General features: G+C 44.3%; 1 protein-coding gene across 1 annotated transcript in view; it reads left to right on the top strand.

Moving 5' to 3' along the window:
• Window positions 1–17,999, top strand: part of Adarb2 (adenosine deaminase RNA specific B2) — a 538,180-nt gene that overhangs the window by 475,629 nt on the left and 44,552 nt on the right. Inside the window, 2 exon segments of the mRNA NM_133302.2 lie at window positions 5,952–6,120; window positions 9,893–10,044. Coding sequence (NP_579836.1) covers window positions 5,952–6,120; window positions 9,893–10,044 — 321 coding nt within the window.

Below are 17,999 nucleotides of genomic sequence, written 5' to 3'. Positions count from 1 at the left end.
CTCTAATTTCCACAGAATCAGAAGAAGCCAGGGCCTCAGGAGCCACAGTGGCTGCTCCCAGACAGTAGTCTGAGCTAGGGTACGCATGTGCCAGCCATCTGAACGCTGAGTGCTTTAAGGGAAGGTTAAAAACACGTTAGTTTGCATCACTCAAAATACCAGCTTTAATGAAGCTAGATTCTGGGGAAAAAAATGCTTTCTCCATCAAGAGAGTATCCTCATTAACTGTACCCCAACAGCCTATGGATCCTGTTAACTCTTTCAATTAGAAAATGGCTCCCAGGCACCCTGGGAGAGGTGGCTGGCTGGCTTGCTCCCTGCTGACAAATGGCTGTCAACTCTGCCTCCAGGACACCCAACCAGAAGGCAGCTCACCTAGGGGGCAACTGAGGCAGGAGGATCCCTGGACCCAAGGAAAGGCACTTATGGTGTGTGTCTGTTTTCAGCTATCCCTGCAGGCAGAAAGTGTAAGGGGTTTTGCTTGTATTCTGTATTTTACTTTCGCTTTTAGCTGCTGACTTGAGAACTAATCATGTCTTCAAAAGATCACTGGGGAAAAACTAAATCCCACCACAGAGGACGAGGACAATAGTAGAAAGATGATATGTCCTGAACACCGGACGCCTCATAAGAAACGGAAGTTGAGAAGCCAGGCAAGCAAGCAATGAGTAGGTAGGAAGCAGAGAGCCTCCCCTCAGCTTCTCTAAGGAGGAAAGGGGCAGACTCTGCTGGGGAGCTGTCCAGGAGAGAAAGCAACCCAGTCAGCTGCTTTAGCGTCATAGCAGAGGACAGTGGACTGACGCTCTACTAACTGCAGCCAGTGCATACATGCTTTTCCGTTGCCTCCTTTCCCCTTCCCGCACTCCTCAGTTTCTCTCTGATCTCTCACAGCTACACAATCTTCCCTTTGCTCCCTATCTGGTCCCTGTTCTGTACCACAATGGAAGGTGCAAGCTGGAGGGTCGGGGAGGAAGTAGAGACAGAGGTTACTCAGGTCTCAGGATCTAGTCCTCACGGAACAACTCTCAACTTAGAGCAAGTCTACATGAGTACTTTACAAGTCTCTCTTCACTGTTTGCACTTGGAGAAGTAATTCTTATTAAAAATGGAAGTTCTGCTCCACTAGGGGGGCCAATTTACATATCGTTCTCTTTAAAGAAATGGTTCATACATAAATTTATCAAAGAATTTAACAGAGTCCAGTAAAAAAAAAATCTGAGGCTAAGCCAGCACTCTGCACAGACCACACACCACATACTACACAGAATTCAAAACTCAGCGAACAGCAGTGTGCACACTTACATAGCAGGGCTGGTAGCATCCTGACCCCATCCCCTTGACTTTCAGTTGCAGGACCTTGGAAATTTAATTTGTATTGGACTCTCCAACAGGGGCTGAAGCAATCTCTCTAATTACACAGACTCCTGGGGAGCCCCTTCTCAGAGGAGCTCATGGAAATTCAGGTTTCTATTCTCAAGGCATTCACCAGCGAGTAGAGGAGAATCTGTGTATTTACAGTTTTACCCAGGAGGGCAGAGGAATAATCTTTGATTCCTAGTCCTCTGGAGTCTCCCCAACGGCGGTCACCCTTATAGTATTTTAAAGACCTTAAATTTAGGGTTTGTCTTCAAGGTTTCCAGCAAGCCATTTTTGTTAACAACGTTCCCTTGGCTATGAGCAAATGGGCATTGCCTTGTGGAAAGTGCATTTGAAAAATCCAGGACGTCTTTTCATGTTAGCAAGGCCATCTGTCAACGTCTAACGGTTGATCTAATTTGGGAGGTGGGGGTAAAAATTTTGAGATAGCCAAGGAAGAGAGTAGCCCCCCTTTTATTGGTCAGAGACTGGTTATTTAGGGAGCTTTATATGCACCAGTATGCATCATGCCTGAGTGCAAGGTGCTCTCTGCGCGCTCGCTCTCTCTCTCTCTCTCTCTCTCTCTCTCTCTCTCTCTCTCTCTCCCCCCTCTCTCTGAGTATGTATGTGTATATCCTCTAGTGTGAGTCCTAACTTCCCACCTTGTTGAAACGGGGTCTCTTATTTGCCCCTGCAGGCTAGCTGCCCTACGTATAAGCTCCCAGGACTTCTCCAGTCCTCACTTCCCAGTTCACCCACTGCAGGAGTGCTGGGGTTACTTTTGAGGATGCAAACTCAGATCTGATCCTCATATCTGCACAAGCAGTATACTCACTGAACCATATCTCTGACACCTCAAAGAGACTTTTTTTAAAGTAGCCGTTCAGTAAATGTAGCCTCTGAATGCTCTGTTTTCACCATGTATTGAGAGATTCTAAACAACGGTGATGATAACTGGACGTATTTTACAAACTGCCTCTGGCAATGGTGACAGATATGTTATAATTCTTTCCATTGGTCACAGGCAGAAGCTCACTTTCATCCTTCTATAAATCATTCCACAAAAAAAAAAAATGTTTCTTGGGTTTTATAAGTCCCAAAGATCAGCAGTTCTGTGACCCCAAATAGACCATCGAGGAGAGAAAAAACTGCAGATGCCCCCTTGGTGGCTCTGTGCAACCTCACAGAGCTGGGAGGAGAGTCAACTCTCAGACAGAGAAAGGTCTGGATATGAGCAGAAGGAAGTTCTGCTTCCTGCTTCCTCTCATCTATCCCCACAGCTCCTGGAAGAGGATAAGACTTCCAGTGTGAATCTCCCTTCATTTCCATTGATATTATAAATTTGGGACATTATTCTTAGGTGTAAGATTGGGAAATAAAGATTTTTATAGAGACACCTAAAATCATATATATGTATGTATATACATACATATATCATATATGCTATGAAATGTATGTGATATATGTATGTATATATACATGTATATGCACATATGTACTCATATACATGATACATGTATGATATGTATATATTTTATATACATGTATGCATATATATGGTTTTAGTTATCTATATAAACATAATGGTATCTATAATAATAGGCATTGATAAATATATCATACATATATATGTGACATAAAAAAATAGATTCAGAAGTGTCTAGGGAGAAAGGGGACAGTAATAAGATTGAATGAGAACAGTGAGTGTAGAGCTTATAGAGAAAATGTATCCGATGTGTAGTATATGCTTGTATTAAAGTGCCCTTAGCATGAGCCCGACAAGAGAGAGCAGAGACATGAAATGCTGACATGCTGACATGGCCACCGCACTCATGAGCTCACAGCAGCTGCAGCCGCCTGCACGAGAGTGGGCCCATCAATATTCCATCATAGATGAGGGAGGGACTCAAGTGGGCTGGCCCCTCCCTGAGAAGCCATTGTCTTCAGCGGTGTGACCATACTAGTGAGTGCCCTTGCTCCAGTCGATACCCATCTACCCATGATCATAAGAGTCTCAAAGTAAACCAAAAACGAAACAGAAAGACGTGAAAGTGAGACATTGGATACTTACCCGAAAAGGGGAAGCTGGTGAGGGTCAGATGAGGAAAAGAAAGGCTGAAGAGATTAATGTAATTGGGATGTATTATAACACATGTGTAAAAGTGTAGAACATTTTAAATGCTCTTCTGTAGTTACAGTGCTACGTGCACTGCACAAATACAAAGGAAAAAGACATTTGAAGAGTCAGGATATACACATAGACATGTGCCCCTAAATCACAGCAAACCACCCCCCACCTCTGGAATGAGATCAGAGCCAAGTCCAGATCCCAGGTAGCTTCCATGGGCATAGCTCAAAGCTCCTTCGCAAGGCTGCTGTCAGTTGTGGTAGTCTCAGGGTAGGACCGGTCATTCTGTCTGCACTGACCCTTCCCTGTTGTTATGGTCTCCAATCATAAACAGGACAACCAACAGGAGGAGTGCTCACCTTAGACATTGCTTCCTCAGCCTCAGCCTCAGCCTCAGCCACAGCCACAGCCTATAAAATATAATTATAGAGTGGGCATGTTCTGAACTTGACCCTGTGCCCTGTCACATACCTTCACACTTCCATGCCCCCAAGCAACCTAAACATCGACCCCATAGCCATGTTCTACTTTCACCTTGCCCCTGAGGTACAAGATGTACATAAAACACACACTCTTGAGTGTTCCAAACTACTGATCCTTGTTTCAGCTTCAGGGCAGACCTCTACTGACATAAAAACCTCAGTACTCTACTGAGTCACTTACCTCTACTGAGACACTAGACTTTGAAGGGCAGGCATCCCCACAGTGCTCAAGTGTGCTGAGTGAGACAAAGGGCAGAGATAAGGAGGACTTAGACAGGGAAACACACTCTGGATAGAAGGTGAAGAAATGAGGTCATCTGAATTCTACTATTCACATGGTTCCTGAAAGCTGAAGGAAATAAAAGCCAACATTCATAGACAACAAGTAGGCACAGGTGTCTCCCCAACATCTTGTATCCTAGTAACTCTTCCCATTGTTGTGGCAAAATACCTGACAAGAAACGACATAAGGAAGGACAAGTTTATTGTGGCCTACAGTTCTAAAGGCAGGAAGGTATAACAGCAAAAGATGGTTGGCTATGTTGCACCCATGGTCAGAAAGCAGACAGAAACTAGAAAATGTGGCCAGCTATAAAATGACAATCCTGTCCTTGGTGAACCAATGAGATTCCACCTTCTAAATGTTCCACGACCTTCCCGAACAGCACTGCTACCGAGTGAGTAGGCTTTCAAATGCATGAGCCTCTGACAGACATATATTCAAGTCATGCTTTGGGCCACCTCTCCACAGAAAATGTAAATGTTCCTGCAGGGCAGAGGTCAGGCCAGAAGTCCTTCGTGTGGTCACCACACCACGTTCTGTGTCAAACACTTCCCCATCAGTGACTCTCACAGAGAGGATATTGCTGTCATTCTGGAGGGCAGGGACCTGTGGCAAAACTTTTGAAGGTTGGATTCGTGCTGTTAAAGCACACATGATTGAGAGCCCAACCTTTTTAAGTATCAGCAGGAACCCCTGCAGTGGCCCCTTTTTCTCCCCCAAGAGATAGGTTTGGCTATGACTGTCTCTTCTTTCTCTCAAATATCAATATTTCCACAGGCTTCTACTACAACAAAAATAAAATCCTTACTTCCTACCAGATCATCAGCCACTGGGGCAAAAATCAAGGATGACCAGGCTGCTCTTAGTCCCAGCTCTCAGAATGATGTATATCAACCCAGCACTTGACTTCTGCATGGCTGTACAACATAGCTGAGAACTATTTAAAGGGAGGAATTAGTTACTTTTGTGGTTTCAGAGACGTCAGCCCATTGTTTCTGGGGATGGCATAATAGTATAGAGAATCTTGCTTCTTAGTGGGCTGGGAAGCAAGAAAAGAGGATTATCCATACTTGGCTTAGGTAGGGTTTTACTGCTGTGAACAGACACCATGACCAAAGCAACTCTTGGACAACATTAACTGTGGCTGGTTTACAGATTCAGAGGTTCAGTCTGTTATTATCAAGGAGGGAGCATGGCAGCACCCAGACATGCGTGGTGCAGGGGAAGCTGAGAATTTAACATCTTGTTCCAAAGGCAAATAGGAAAAGATTGGCTTCCAAGCAGCTAGAATGAGGATCTAAAAGCCCACACCCACAGTGGCACACTTCCTCCAACAAGGTCACACTTACTCCAAGAAGGCCACACCTCCAAATAGTGCCACTCCTTGAGCCAAGCATAATAAAACCACTACAATACTCCACTTGCTTTTTCTTTACCCTCTTTTGTTCCATGAAGGTTCCCAGCACAAAGAATGGTGCCATCACATTCGGAATGAAACTTCTTCATCAGTTGGTCATTGTTGGAAACATAAATACACCCTGAGGCATGTCTAACAATCTCCTATATGATTTTAAATATAGTCAACAATGAAGATTAATCACTATATTATATAGATGTCAGCCATTTAAGCGCTGGTGTCTACAGCCCCTACAGTGGGGTCCTTGAAGCCTAAGCTATTCTGAGCACCCTCTGTGTCCCCTAGGCTTGGACACCAAACAAGCACAGGTCATCGTTCTGTCCTCTGGGACCAAGTGTATCAGTGGTGAGCACATCAGTGACCAGGGGCTGGTTGTCAACGACTGTCACGCTGAGATTGTGGCAAGGCGAGCATTTCTTCACTTCCTCTACACTCAGCTGGAGCTGCACTTGAGGTAAAGGGGCCCCTGGCATGGGCTGGACTGACACACCTCACTTAGCTAGCAAGAAGCCAGACAACCAGGTAGTGGAAAGGAGACCTACAGCCAGCTCAGAATGTGTCATTCACTTATCTTGTCAGTTTCCATACACAGTAAGTGACTGTGGACCACATAGTATCTATTTTTATTCAGACTCGGAACACCCTTTGAGTACCACACAGACATTGATGTGTTAAATTTCCAGATGTCTGCATTATACGCAACATTTTATTCGAAGAAGTATCCTGTTCGCCTTCAGGTTACACACATCATCACCACACGGAAGTTCTCAGGCATAGATATACAGGAATACACCTTGCCACGACTCATTCAATTTTGGTTATTTTTCAATTAAAACATTTGGACAGCTACTACAACGTCCTTCAAACAACAACTTCCTTTATGAAACTCAAATGTCAAACAGCCATTCCTGGGACTTCCACACCTTCAATAAGTTGTTTATACAGCCAGCTACTCAAATTATAAACTGTAATGGGAAAAGACAACAGTTCACAATTCAGATCACAGAGGTTTTCTTACAAAAAGAGCAACCACTCAAGAAGGGAGAGGTCAGGTCAGAGAAAGACAGTGGGGAAAAAAGAAGAAGGAAAGAGAAAGAGGGGGAAGAAGTGGGGAGGGAGCAAAGAAACAGTGATTTCACTATCTCTTGGGAAACAGGAGTCATTGCCCTCTGGAACTATAATTCCATCGATTGAACTGAACGAGTGTTTGGTGCAATGTGAGATGATTTGGATCGATGTGCTTGCTCTCTGGTAAAAGTTTCATTTCAGCCATGAGAAGGTACCCAGTTGACACTGACACCTCTACTCAATTCTGACAAAATCGTGTCCACTTCAAGCAGGGCTCACAGTTCAGTTATTTTTGCAAAGGGAAAAGGGTCCCCCTCTGCTCTCTGGTCAGTGTAGTTTTGAGAATCTCTCCCCAGCAGAGTTTCTTAGACAGTGTAGGGTTCTTGGTGATGAGTTAGGGCCATCTCTCAGGTGCCAGGCTCATAAGTCATTTTATTTCTTGTCCCTAGTCCTCATTTCCAGACCATGCTTATTTGCATTGTGCAAACCAAAGGCAAACTACTCTTACAAAATACACAGTGGCCATCTTGATATAGATGGTCAATACTTGGTAGGCCTCACCCTACAAAGTCAAATTACTCTGTCCTGATGGCCTAGGTTCTTCTCACATACCCACACTACCAAATACGTTCCATTCTCTAGACTTCTAGATGTCAATGTGACTAAAATCAATATTGACAGGCTTCAAGATCTCACCTCTTTCCTGGTTAGACACACACACACACACACACACACACACACACATTTTATGTGTGCATATACATGTGTGTGCATGTGTGTACTTGTGTGTTTGTGTGTGTATGTGTGCATGTGGACGTCAAAGAACAACCTCAGATGTCATTCCTCAGAAGCCATCTATCTTGTTTGTTTTGAGACAGGACATCTCAGTGACCTGAAACTCCCCAAATAAAGTAGGCTGATTGGCTGTTGAGGCATGGGAATCGGCCCTGTCTCTCTGCCTTTCTGGATGTGGGATCTCATTCCCACTTTCAACACATTCCAACAGAGCTAGGTTGTATTTTTCATAGGTTCTGGGGAACAAACTTGGATCCTTATGGTTTCCAAGCTATCTCTCAAGCCTCCCATATACATTTTAATAAGGATTTCTGGAGTGAAGAGATACTAAGAAACGTGCTCCAATGCTAGAGTTTCTGATGTCATCATGGCAGCCATTAAGGAAAAGCAGGCTGCCATATGAAGTCTCTCTGGAAGACACATCAAAGCCCTGTAGAAACACAGGTAGATTTGGTCATGTGACACTTCATACACATTCCTGAACCAAGCTAGTCACAGTAGTTTAATTGCTATGGGTCTCTTTGACAGAATGTTCTTCCCCTGCATCTACCAGCTGCCCTTTCTTATCCTCTGAAACTGGGTTCCTCAAATCCACTAATAATGGCATCTCAGAGGGGCTTTAGTCAGTGGCTCACTCATGTGAACCCGTTAGCATGTGCAGAAGTCATACAAATGAAAGGAAGGCCTAAACAGATGCCAAACAGACTCGAATAGAGGCAATACCTTAATACCTTAATACAGCCAACTAGTTTTTATCTGAGACTCTGGGCCATGCACAGCAGCATGATCTATTGCCACACCCATTCCACTGGTGAGGGGTCAAACGGAAGAAATGAAAGCTGGAAATTCCTCAAGTGTGGGGAAGGATTTCCACTGAATACCCAGTTGCTCAAGTTGGGATGTGTCTCCGTCACAGAAGACAATTCATTCGGCCAGTTTTGCTGAGATTTGGATGCATTTTGGGTACTTTCACAACTGTCTGGAAAAGTCAAAGACAGTCACATCCCACCCGTGCTCAGCATGAGTGTACCAGCAATGGCTGCAAAGGTCCTCAAGTACAAGTAACGTTTCCCTCAATGGGCCTGGCGCTGCACTGGGGACCAAGACATTCCCAGGCCTGTGGAAGAAGATCCACACATGATAAGGAGTTCACTTGGGCAGAAGGAAAGAGGTGGTAACACATGAACTTGTCACAGCCTCAAGGTTTCCTGAGGAGAACATGTTCAATCATCTGCATGTGAAATCTCAAGGCCCTGCAACACAGAATCCATCACCAATGGGGTAGAACGTGTATAAACAGCAAAAATGGCAAAGAACGTACCTCCAGAGACTTGCAAGGAGTCCAGGAGAGAAAGTGCAGCTCAGTTGTTCAGTACCCATTATGTATCATCACTCCCCTTGGGAGGCCTGGGTGCTCAGATGTGCGCTTAGGGACAATGAAGAAGGTTTTCCTGGAGCGAGAGGAATACAAAGCTCCAAGATTAGAAGGCATAGGTTTATTCAAGATCTACCCTGGATGAAAAGAAAAGCCAGTTCTGCATTGTTTGCTGTTTCCACCTACTCCGATGGTGCCCAAGCTCAGACACTGCTTAAAAATCCCTCTTCCCTCAACTATACACATTGGTACCCACTAAGACTACTTTAGTCAGTAGTGCCCCAAGACACTCCATGAATGGAGCCTTGCAAGCATGGAGGATTATGGTTTTGTGGTAGATAACTGGCTTATAAAAGATAAACTTTTTTACAGTGTAGTAGCTGAAGAGACACTTCAGTTTGTAGAGTAACAGTCACACAGAATGAGGACCAGAATGTGACACTTAGAATCCATGCTTTAAACAAACAAACAAACAAACAGCCAGACATAATGGCACATGCTTGTAATTCCAGAGCTGAGGAGGGAGAGGCAAATCCCTGAGGCTCATTAGCCACCCTAGCCTAAGTGAGTTCCAGACAGAGAGAACCTGTGTCAAAAAAAAAAAAAAAAAGGTGGGTGTGTCATCTGAAATCTGAGGAATAACAACTGAGGTTTTCCTCTAACCTACACACATAAACACACACACACACACACACACACACACACACACACACACATACACACAAGAGAGAGAGAGCGAGAGCGAGAGAGAGAGCGAGCTAAAGTGTGAATGGTCAGGGAGGGTGGAGATAGAAACAGGAAACAGTTCTGCTGCTTGGGGTTGTGGTCTGTTTCCAAAGTGTTCATGCAAGGGCCAAACAGCATGTGAGCGTTCAAGAAGTAAAACTGGGGAACTGGTAACTCCACGAAACAAGACAAAAGCAAGCTCCTGTTGGGACATCTCCATTTGTTTTCTTGTAAGTGACCTACATCCTCTTTGTGTCCATAGCAAGCATCAAGAGGACCCCGAGAGATCAATATTCATCCGTGTAAAGGAAGGAGGCTACAGGCTGCGAGAAAACATCCTCTTCCACCTCTACGTGAGCACATCCCCTTGTGGAGACGCCAGACTCAACTCTCCCTATGAAATCACCACAGACTGTAAGAAAATACGTATTTCCCTTTTGTCAGTAAACAATGCCAGCCCAGGTTTCTTCTGGCTAAGCTCTGGCCCAGGCCATCTTGGTCTAGGCATCGTATGTGTAGTGGGGATGGATAGAAGTGAATCATAGCTACAATTAGCTAGATAACTCCAAAACCCCGGTCTGAAATGCTCAAGTCATTGGCAGAAAAGTAGTCCGGGGTCTAAAATTAGCAATTTAATTGCCGTAGCACTCTGCTCTGTTTTAATAGGTCAGACATTCCCTATATCCCAGGCTGGAAAATGGAACCAAAGAGAAAGCAAATGAGAATTCTATGGGGGGGAGGAAGCAAGCTCAAGCTAGCTCTCTTTTTTTTTTGCCTTCGTCTGCAACTTGGGTGAGAAAGAAACTCAACTTTTGCAACATAGCCAGGGGCCAGTGTAGTGTCAATTAACTTAAAAATTCCATTGCTAAACACTTCAGTAGGACCTACAGCTCCAGTCACCTTCAGCACCACTGTGTAGTCCTGGGAAGGAGGACAAGGCGGACATCCATACCTCTTCAGTACTGTTGATGCCACTGCATCTTGAGGCTCCGAGAGAAAAGTCAAGGACTCTCATCTTCTCACTTAAATGATGCTAGTTCTATTTTTGCATCACTGTATGATCATCTATTAAATGATTCTACTATTGTAACATGCACACATCTCACATACATTTGTGTGCATACCACACATACACACTTCCAAACTTTTTCTATTTTAGATCTTCCCTTATTTATTATTTATTTATGTGTAAGTATGATGTGTGTGCATGTATGTGTGTGCATTATGTGTGTGCATGTATGTGTGTGCATAGGCACACACACAGGTGCACAGTATACCTGTAGAGATCAGATGACCACTTGTTTGTTTGTTTGTTTGTCTGTTTGTAAGTATGATGTGTGTGCATGTATATGCATCCATGTGCACAGGCACACAGTATACCTGCAGGAATCAGAAGACAATCTCAGCATTAGACTCACCCTCCACTTTGTTTGAGACAGATTCACGTTCTTTGTTCATGGCTGTGTGTGCTAGACTCACTGGTCCATGAGCTTGGGAGATTCTCTTCTCTCAGCCTTCAATCTCATTCTAGAAATACTGAGATTATAGATGTGCAATACTGCACCCAGCTCTGCATGGTCTTCAAGCTTGCAAAGAAAGTTCCCATCATACCGCGCGCTCGCACACGCACACACACACACACACACACACACACACAGACACACAGACACACAGACACACACACACCTTTTTATTTTTGAAGCTTTAGGGTTGGAAAGGATTGTCTGTGTGATCTCACATCACTTAAACCTTTCCCATTTCCCTTGACCCAAGGCTCTGTCTACTATGATGTTGGCCGGGGCATCACCATTCCCTCACCCTCTGCGGGCTGTTCCTGTAGTTTCTCTGATACTGTGTTTCCTTTTCTCATTCTTGCTTCAGTTTGGTTCTGCCATTCACTTTCTAAATAGACAATTTAAAATAAGAAGGCAATGTAACCCCAAGGACACAACTCCAGTGACTTTCTTCTTCCAAAGGCTCCGCCTCCTGTTTTCCACCACTCCCAATGATACCATGGTGTTTCAGATCCATTAAGAGTGGCCCACACATATACAGCCACCCAATTAGACAAGATGGATGAAGCAAAGAAGGGCAGGCCGACAGGAGCTGGATGTAGATCTCTCCTGAGAGACACAGTCAGAATACAGCAAATACAGAGGCGAATGCCAGCAACAAACCACTGAACTGAGAACAGGACCCCCGTTGAAGGAATCAGAGAAAGGACCGAAAGAGCTTGAAGGGGCTTGAGACCCCATATGAACAACAATGCCAAGCAACCAGAGCTTCCACGGACTAAGCCACTACCTAAAGACTATACATGGACTGACCCTGGACTCTGACCTCATAGGTAGCAATGAATATCCTAGTAAGAGCACCAGTGGAAGGGGAAGCCCTTGGTCCTGCTAAGACTGAACGTGATTGTTGGGGGGAGGGCGGCAATGGGGGGAGGATGGGGAGGGGAACACCAATAAAGAAGGGGAGGAGGGATTAGGGGGATGTTGGCCCGGAAACCGGGAAAGGGAATAACACTCAAAATGTAAATAAGAAATACTCAAGTTAAAAAGAAAAGAAAAGAAAAGAAAAGAATTACTCCAGGAGGTGGATGCTCACAGCCAACCATTGACCTGAGAACAGGGTCCCCATCGGAGAAGTTAGAGAAAGGAATGAAGGAGCTGAAGGGGTTTGCAACCCCATAAGAAGAACAACAACAAATCCCCCAGAGTTCCCAGGGAATAAACCACCAGCCCAAGAGTACACAGGGATGAACCCATGGCTCCAGCCACATATGTAGCAGAAGATGGCCTTGTCAGGCATCAATGGGAGGAGAGGCCTTTGGTCCTGTGGAGGTTCGATGCCCCAATGTAAGCGGACACTAGAGCAATAAGGCGAGAGTGGGTGAGTAGATAGAGAAGCACCCTCATAGACTCAAAGGGGAAGGGGGAAGGGGAGAGAAGGGAAAGGACTAAGGGGTCTTGTGGAGGGGTAACCAGGAAGGGGGACATCATTTGAAATGTAACTAAAATGATTAATAAAATGAGAAAAAAATTAACCATCACATCATGCTTCTAGAAATAATGTGACCAGTCATGGTGAGGCACATCCCTAGGATACACTAAATAGGCAGAAGCAGGAAGATCATGAGTTTGAGACCAGTCTGGGCTACACCTTGGGCTGGTTGGTGTCATGCAAACAGGAGAGGCTCAGCTTGAATCTCTGGAATCATGCCAAGAGCATCCGTAAGCCGAGTGTTCCGATGGTGAAGCGTGCACACACATGAGCTCATATATGAAACCATGGAAAGAGGAAAGTGGGTAGTGAGAGAGAGACAAACAGGCAGACAGACAGAGAGAAACAAAGAGGCAGAGACAGAGATTAAAAGGAAGGGAGGAAGGAAGTGAGGGAGGCAGGGAGGGAGGGAAGAAAGGGGAGAGGGAGGGAGGGAAGGAGGGAGGGAAATTACTTGTTTCCTTAATAATATTTATCAAACTATATAATACTAACTTGCCCTAGAAATTTGTGAAATTTGGCTCATTTCTCAATAGCTCTTTGGAATGTTTGGAGTTCGCTCTAATTTATTCAACTTCCTCCTTGGCCCATGTAGCCCCAGCAGGAGTTAGGAGAGGGCTAAGTGAGGACCACAAAAATGTCAACCCTGCCTGAGGCCTGGTCCCCTGTGGGGACCAATCTGGCTCATTGGGTTTCCCATGTCTCTGTACATCAGGCACCAAGTGTGGCTTCTCAGCCCTCAGTTCTAACTCGCAATGTCAGTGATTTAGAAAAGCAAACAAATCCACTCCCAGAGGCCCCCTGAGGTTCACTTCCACACAGAGATGTCTTTTATTTCATGGTGCTTTTAAGAGGTGGCAGGTGCTGGTAGGAGGAGAAAAATGAAGCCTCTCCCTCATGGTGTTGCTACAGATATGCAAGCAAAGGGAGATGCCAGTGCCTGCATGCCTCTGATTTAAGCTCTCATCTCCCGACCCACCCAGGAGTGCAGAGAAGGCAGGCACTTGCAGTCTTGCAAAGTGGACTCATCAGCTAAAAGCCATGCGTCATTTTCCCCTCATCACTCCACAAGGGCAGGAAAAGCCAAACTACCTGCTGTCCTCTGCCTGGACGGGGCCTTCAGAGAGATTGCTCAGCATTCCTCCTGCCTCCTGAGGACGGCATACACTCTCAGGGGCCGCTTCTTCAATTTCCACCTCAGAGAGAGTGCTACAACTCCCTGCTGGACACTTACACGCTGATTTTTTTTAATTATTATTGTTCTCCTTTAAGGAGGGCTAACTGATGGGTAGCAGAATTCAAGTAGTCAGGTCTTAGCTTTTAGGGGCTCCTTCCACAGCCAGCAAAGGACCAACAACAATATTGACAATGCCCCTGTAGGAGGCCTTGCAGAGAGACGCTGGGAAGAATCTTTAGTTCCAGGGGTACACACCATCTACTCTCTTAAAGTTAATTTTCAGAAACTCCAGCCTCATTGTACCAGCAGCTTGGAGTCCATGTTCCTAAATGAAATGTTGGAAGCCATCTTTCCTGACCCCAACTGTCAGTGTAGTACTATACACAGAAGCCAAAAAACACAAACACACTGAGTGAGATCTTTATCTGGGATCTAAGAGACAATGCAGAACAAAGGGACAGAGCTGTCTGTCATTGCCCAGCGCAGTGTGCAGAGAGCACTATTCACGGAACCTCTGTTTGGTTTTAGTCCCACCCTGTCATTAGGTCGAATAGAGTTGTTGCACAGTTCTTCCTCGTGGAGCCTGGAGTGTGCTGACCTTTATGAACTTGACACTGTGGCAGGACCATGCATTCTCATGCATAGATACACATGTATGTGTGTACAAACACATGTACCCAAGCTCATGTGCATATAACATGTAGCAAGCACATCCATAAGCCCATGTGGTCCTACACTGAGATGGAGCAGAGTCTACAACTACAACATGACTAAATTTTAAGAGACTTGGCTACTTAGCATTGATTGCTCTCCTTCCTTTTAATTAGTGTGGGAACACAGAGCAGAGCATCCTAAGGAAAAATTAGAGTTTTATGTTTTCAAGGTATGTTATGTTTGTTTGTTCTTGTTGTGGTTTTATTTGGCTTGGATTAGTCTGTTTTCCTTGAGACAGAATCTCAGAAATTTCACACCCAACCTCTAATTTGCTATGTAGTCAAGATTGACCTCAAACTCCTGATCTTCTGGGATTATATGCATGTGCAACCACACTAGTTTATGCGGTGCTGAGGATCTAGCTCAAAGCTTCATTCATGCAAGACAAACAGAGCTACATCCACAACAGGGTCTTGAGCAATTGTTTTTAATATATTTTGACTTAAAATGTAATTACTGCACTTCCCTCCTTCTCTTTTCGCACTCCAGACCCTCTTTTTTGTTCCTTCCTTCTAACCCCTCCCATGTCCAGGCTCACATTCTCAAATTGATAGCCTCTTTTTCTCTGATTATTATAGAGCTAGATAGATGGATGGATAGATGGACAGATGGACAGACAGATAGACAGACAACAGATGAATGATAGATGATATATACATACACACATATACATACGTACCTACATACATGCATACATAGGCAGACAAATATGTAATACAATCTGATGAGTCCATTTTCGCATAAATAAGTAAAGCCTACTGAGTTCATGTTTTGCCGTTTATGTGTATATGGTTTTCAGGGCTGGTCACTTTGTATTGGATAACCAATTAGAATACTCATTTCTGGGAGGGGCTAATTCTTTTTTCAGCAGTCATTAACTTCCTGTAGTTCTTTGTCTAGGGGTCAGATCCCTGATATCTGCCCTCGTCCATATTAGAATGTCTATTGATATTGTCATTTCTCAGGTTTGGCAGTCATTTCTAGGAAAGGCAGTCTCACAGCAGACTTCTTGTATTGTGGCTCTTATAATCTCTCTGCCCTCCTTTACTGCTGTGTCCCATGACCCATACGTATAGGAGCTGTGCTGGCCACAGATGTATTTATTGAGTCTAGAATAGACACCGCCCATTCTCTGCAATGTGTCTGGTTGTGGTTTTCTCTAATGATCTCCATTTGCTAAAGAGAGAAGCTTCTTTGGTGGGAGCGATAGCTACACCTATCTCTGAGTATAAAGATAAGATTTAGAAGATAGTTGGCAATTATTCTAGTCTAGCAAAATGACAGTGGTATATCTCTTCTATGATTCATGAATCCACTATCCCCAGATAGTTAGCTAGGTTTCTTGTCTGAGGCCTGATTTCCCTCCTGTTGAGTGTTCCTTAATCCACATAGCTGTTGGTTACCAACACTGAAAACTACTATTTCACCATTAGGAATATCTTGCCATGTTGATCATTGTTGTCCATAGGGGCACAGCAAGGTAGGGCTACTAGTTGCCTCCCTCCTTTGGTAGCTTGTGAGTACTTTCTAGTGCTGTGAAAGCAATGAAATAGAGGCTTTCAGGTTGGATGTACCTCAAGTCACCCATCCTGGGTCCTATGTGTGTAGTGTCTTCAACCACAGATGTTTACCTTCAACCAAGAGGAAACCAAGAACAGCAGCAATGGCCTGCATTGCATCAGGGGTCACTATCTCACAACTATTAGGTCCATAAGAGATCCTAGCCTTGCTTAGAAATTCTAGGAGGGCATGCCCAACTCTCAACATACAGAGTAGCTTCCTTTTACCAGAGACCTTTCTAGCTCACAGCTCAGGAAATTGTGTGAGTCCCTCAGGCCCTAGAGATGTGCAACTCTAGGTGGCCATCTCAACTCCCTGAGGCCACGTGCAGGGTTCCCAAGACCAAGGGACAAGACAAGGACCCTGGTGTTATCAACAAGTTCTGATTTCTTGGGATATCTGGAAATTGTATTTCCTTGTTTTACTTTCTGTCAGCATCTGTATAAATAAAAAATGCTTAATTAGAGAATCAATGACAATTGGCTTATGACATTTAGGAATAAATGTTGTCTTCAAGCTTGGAAACACACTAAGTTCGGTTATTTCCAATTGTGGTTTATCTGCGGGGTCACCTGAGAAGGTTTTCTAATTTTGATTCCTGTCAGACTTTTCATTTGGCCAAGATACTGTTGCAACAGAAGTGGATCATACCATCAGTCATGTTTCGGGTCAGTGGTTTAAAACTGCCTTAAATCACACCTTGACCAGTCTGATCATTTGTTTCTTGCTTAGTAGAAAGGCCTTCAAGGAGAAAAGAGTATGACTGAGTATCTGCCAAGACCACACAGTGTTCTGTGCAAGACACATGACTCTCAGCATGCTATGTTACATGCAGCAGGACGGAAAATTTGCTTCAGCAACAGACTCTGAAGAGGAACAGAAACACTTGTTCCTCTCAGAGATCTTGAAACTGCTCATCCTGCCACTTCCTCTGGTCCTAGGCAGGCCAAGGTCCATCAAGGTGAAAAGAAATGCCTGAAAGTCACTTCTTCTAGATATTAAACCTCTGTCAGATGGAGAACTGGCAAAGATTTTCTCCCGTTAGACGGCCAGTTTCTTCATTCGCTTAATACAGTAGATATATAAATTTCGTGAGGCCCGATGTGTTGACTGTGTTGGTCTTGTCTCCTGAGAAGCCAGAGTTCTGCTTGGAAAGTCCTTGCCTATGTCTTATCTTCAAGTATTCTACCTACTTGACAGTTTCGGAGTTTCAGATCTTGTATGACAGCCTTTGACCCATTTGGGTTGATGTTCATGGATGGTGAGACAAACTTTCGTTCTCCCAAGTATCCTCTCTCATATGAAATCATATGTGTATTTATTAAGTGAACATATGTGAAATTGTCACGGGAATAAAAGGGGCCAATGAGGATAAGATGGCATGAAAAAATGGGGTGCAAGGGAGGAAGAGGATTGAGGTGTCACAGCAAGGGAGGTACAGGGGAGGAAGAGGGCCAAGGGAATATCCTCAACACATAATACATACCTGTAAAGAACCATTAAAAAATAATGATAGGCTGTACAAAAGATTCTAAACATAAGAGAAGAATATCAGGACCCCCACACCTCATGATGGCTGAACAACTTCTGCCTTCCTCTCAAATCACCAGTGGCCTCTTTATAAACTCCCCCTTTCATTAATTTAACTAAATTTTACAATGATTTAACATATTAAATTTTGTTATAAATCTTCCGCAAGATGTCATGAAAGAAAAGGATTATATAAATATGTATCTACAGCATTGTGCTAGATGCCTGATGCCTTCATGCTAAGTTTCATTCACTGTATGAAAGGGCAGGGCCCAAAACTCAGTCAAAATCCTGTAGAAAGCTAGGGAAGATAAAGCACCGTGCCTTAAATTCCTGACTTCAGATGCCCTACTGAGTCCTGAGATGCACGTTACGTAGGATC

This window comes from Rattus norvegicus, chromosome 17 (assembly GCF_021556685.1).
Source record: "Rattus norvegicus strain SHRSP/BbbUtx chromosome 17, alternate assembly SHRSP_T2T, whole genome shotgun sequence".
NCBI classification, from domain to species: domain Eukaryota; kingdom Metazoa; phylum Chordata; class Mammalia; order Rodentia; family Muridae; genus Rattus; species Rattus norvegicus.
This window is presented reverse-complemented; position numbering and strand designations above follow the sequence as displayed.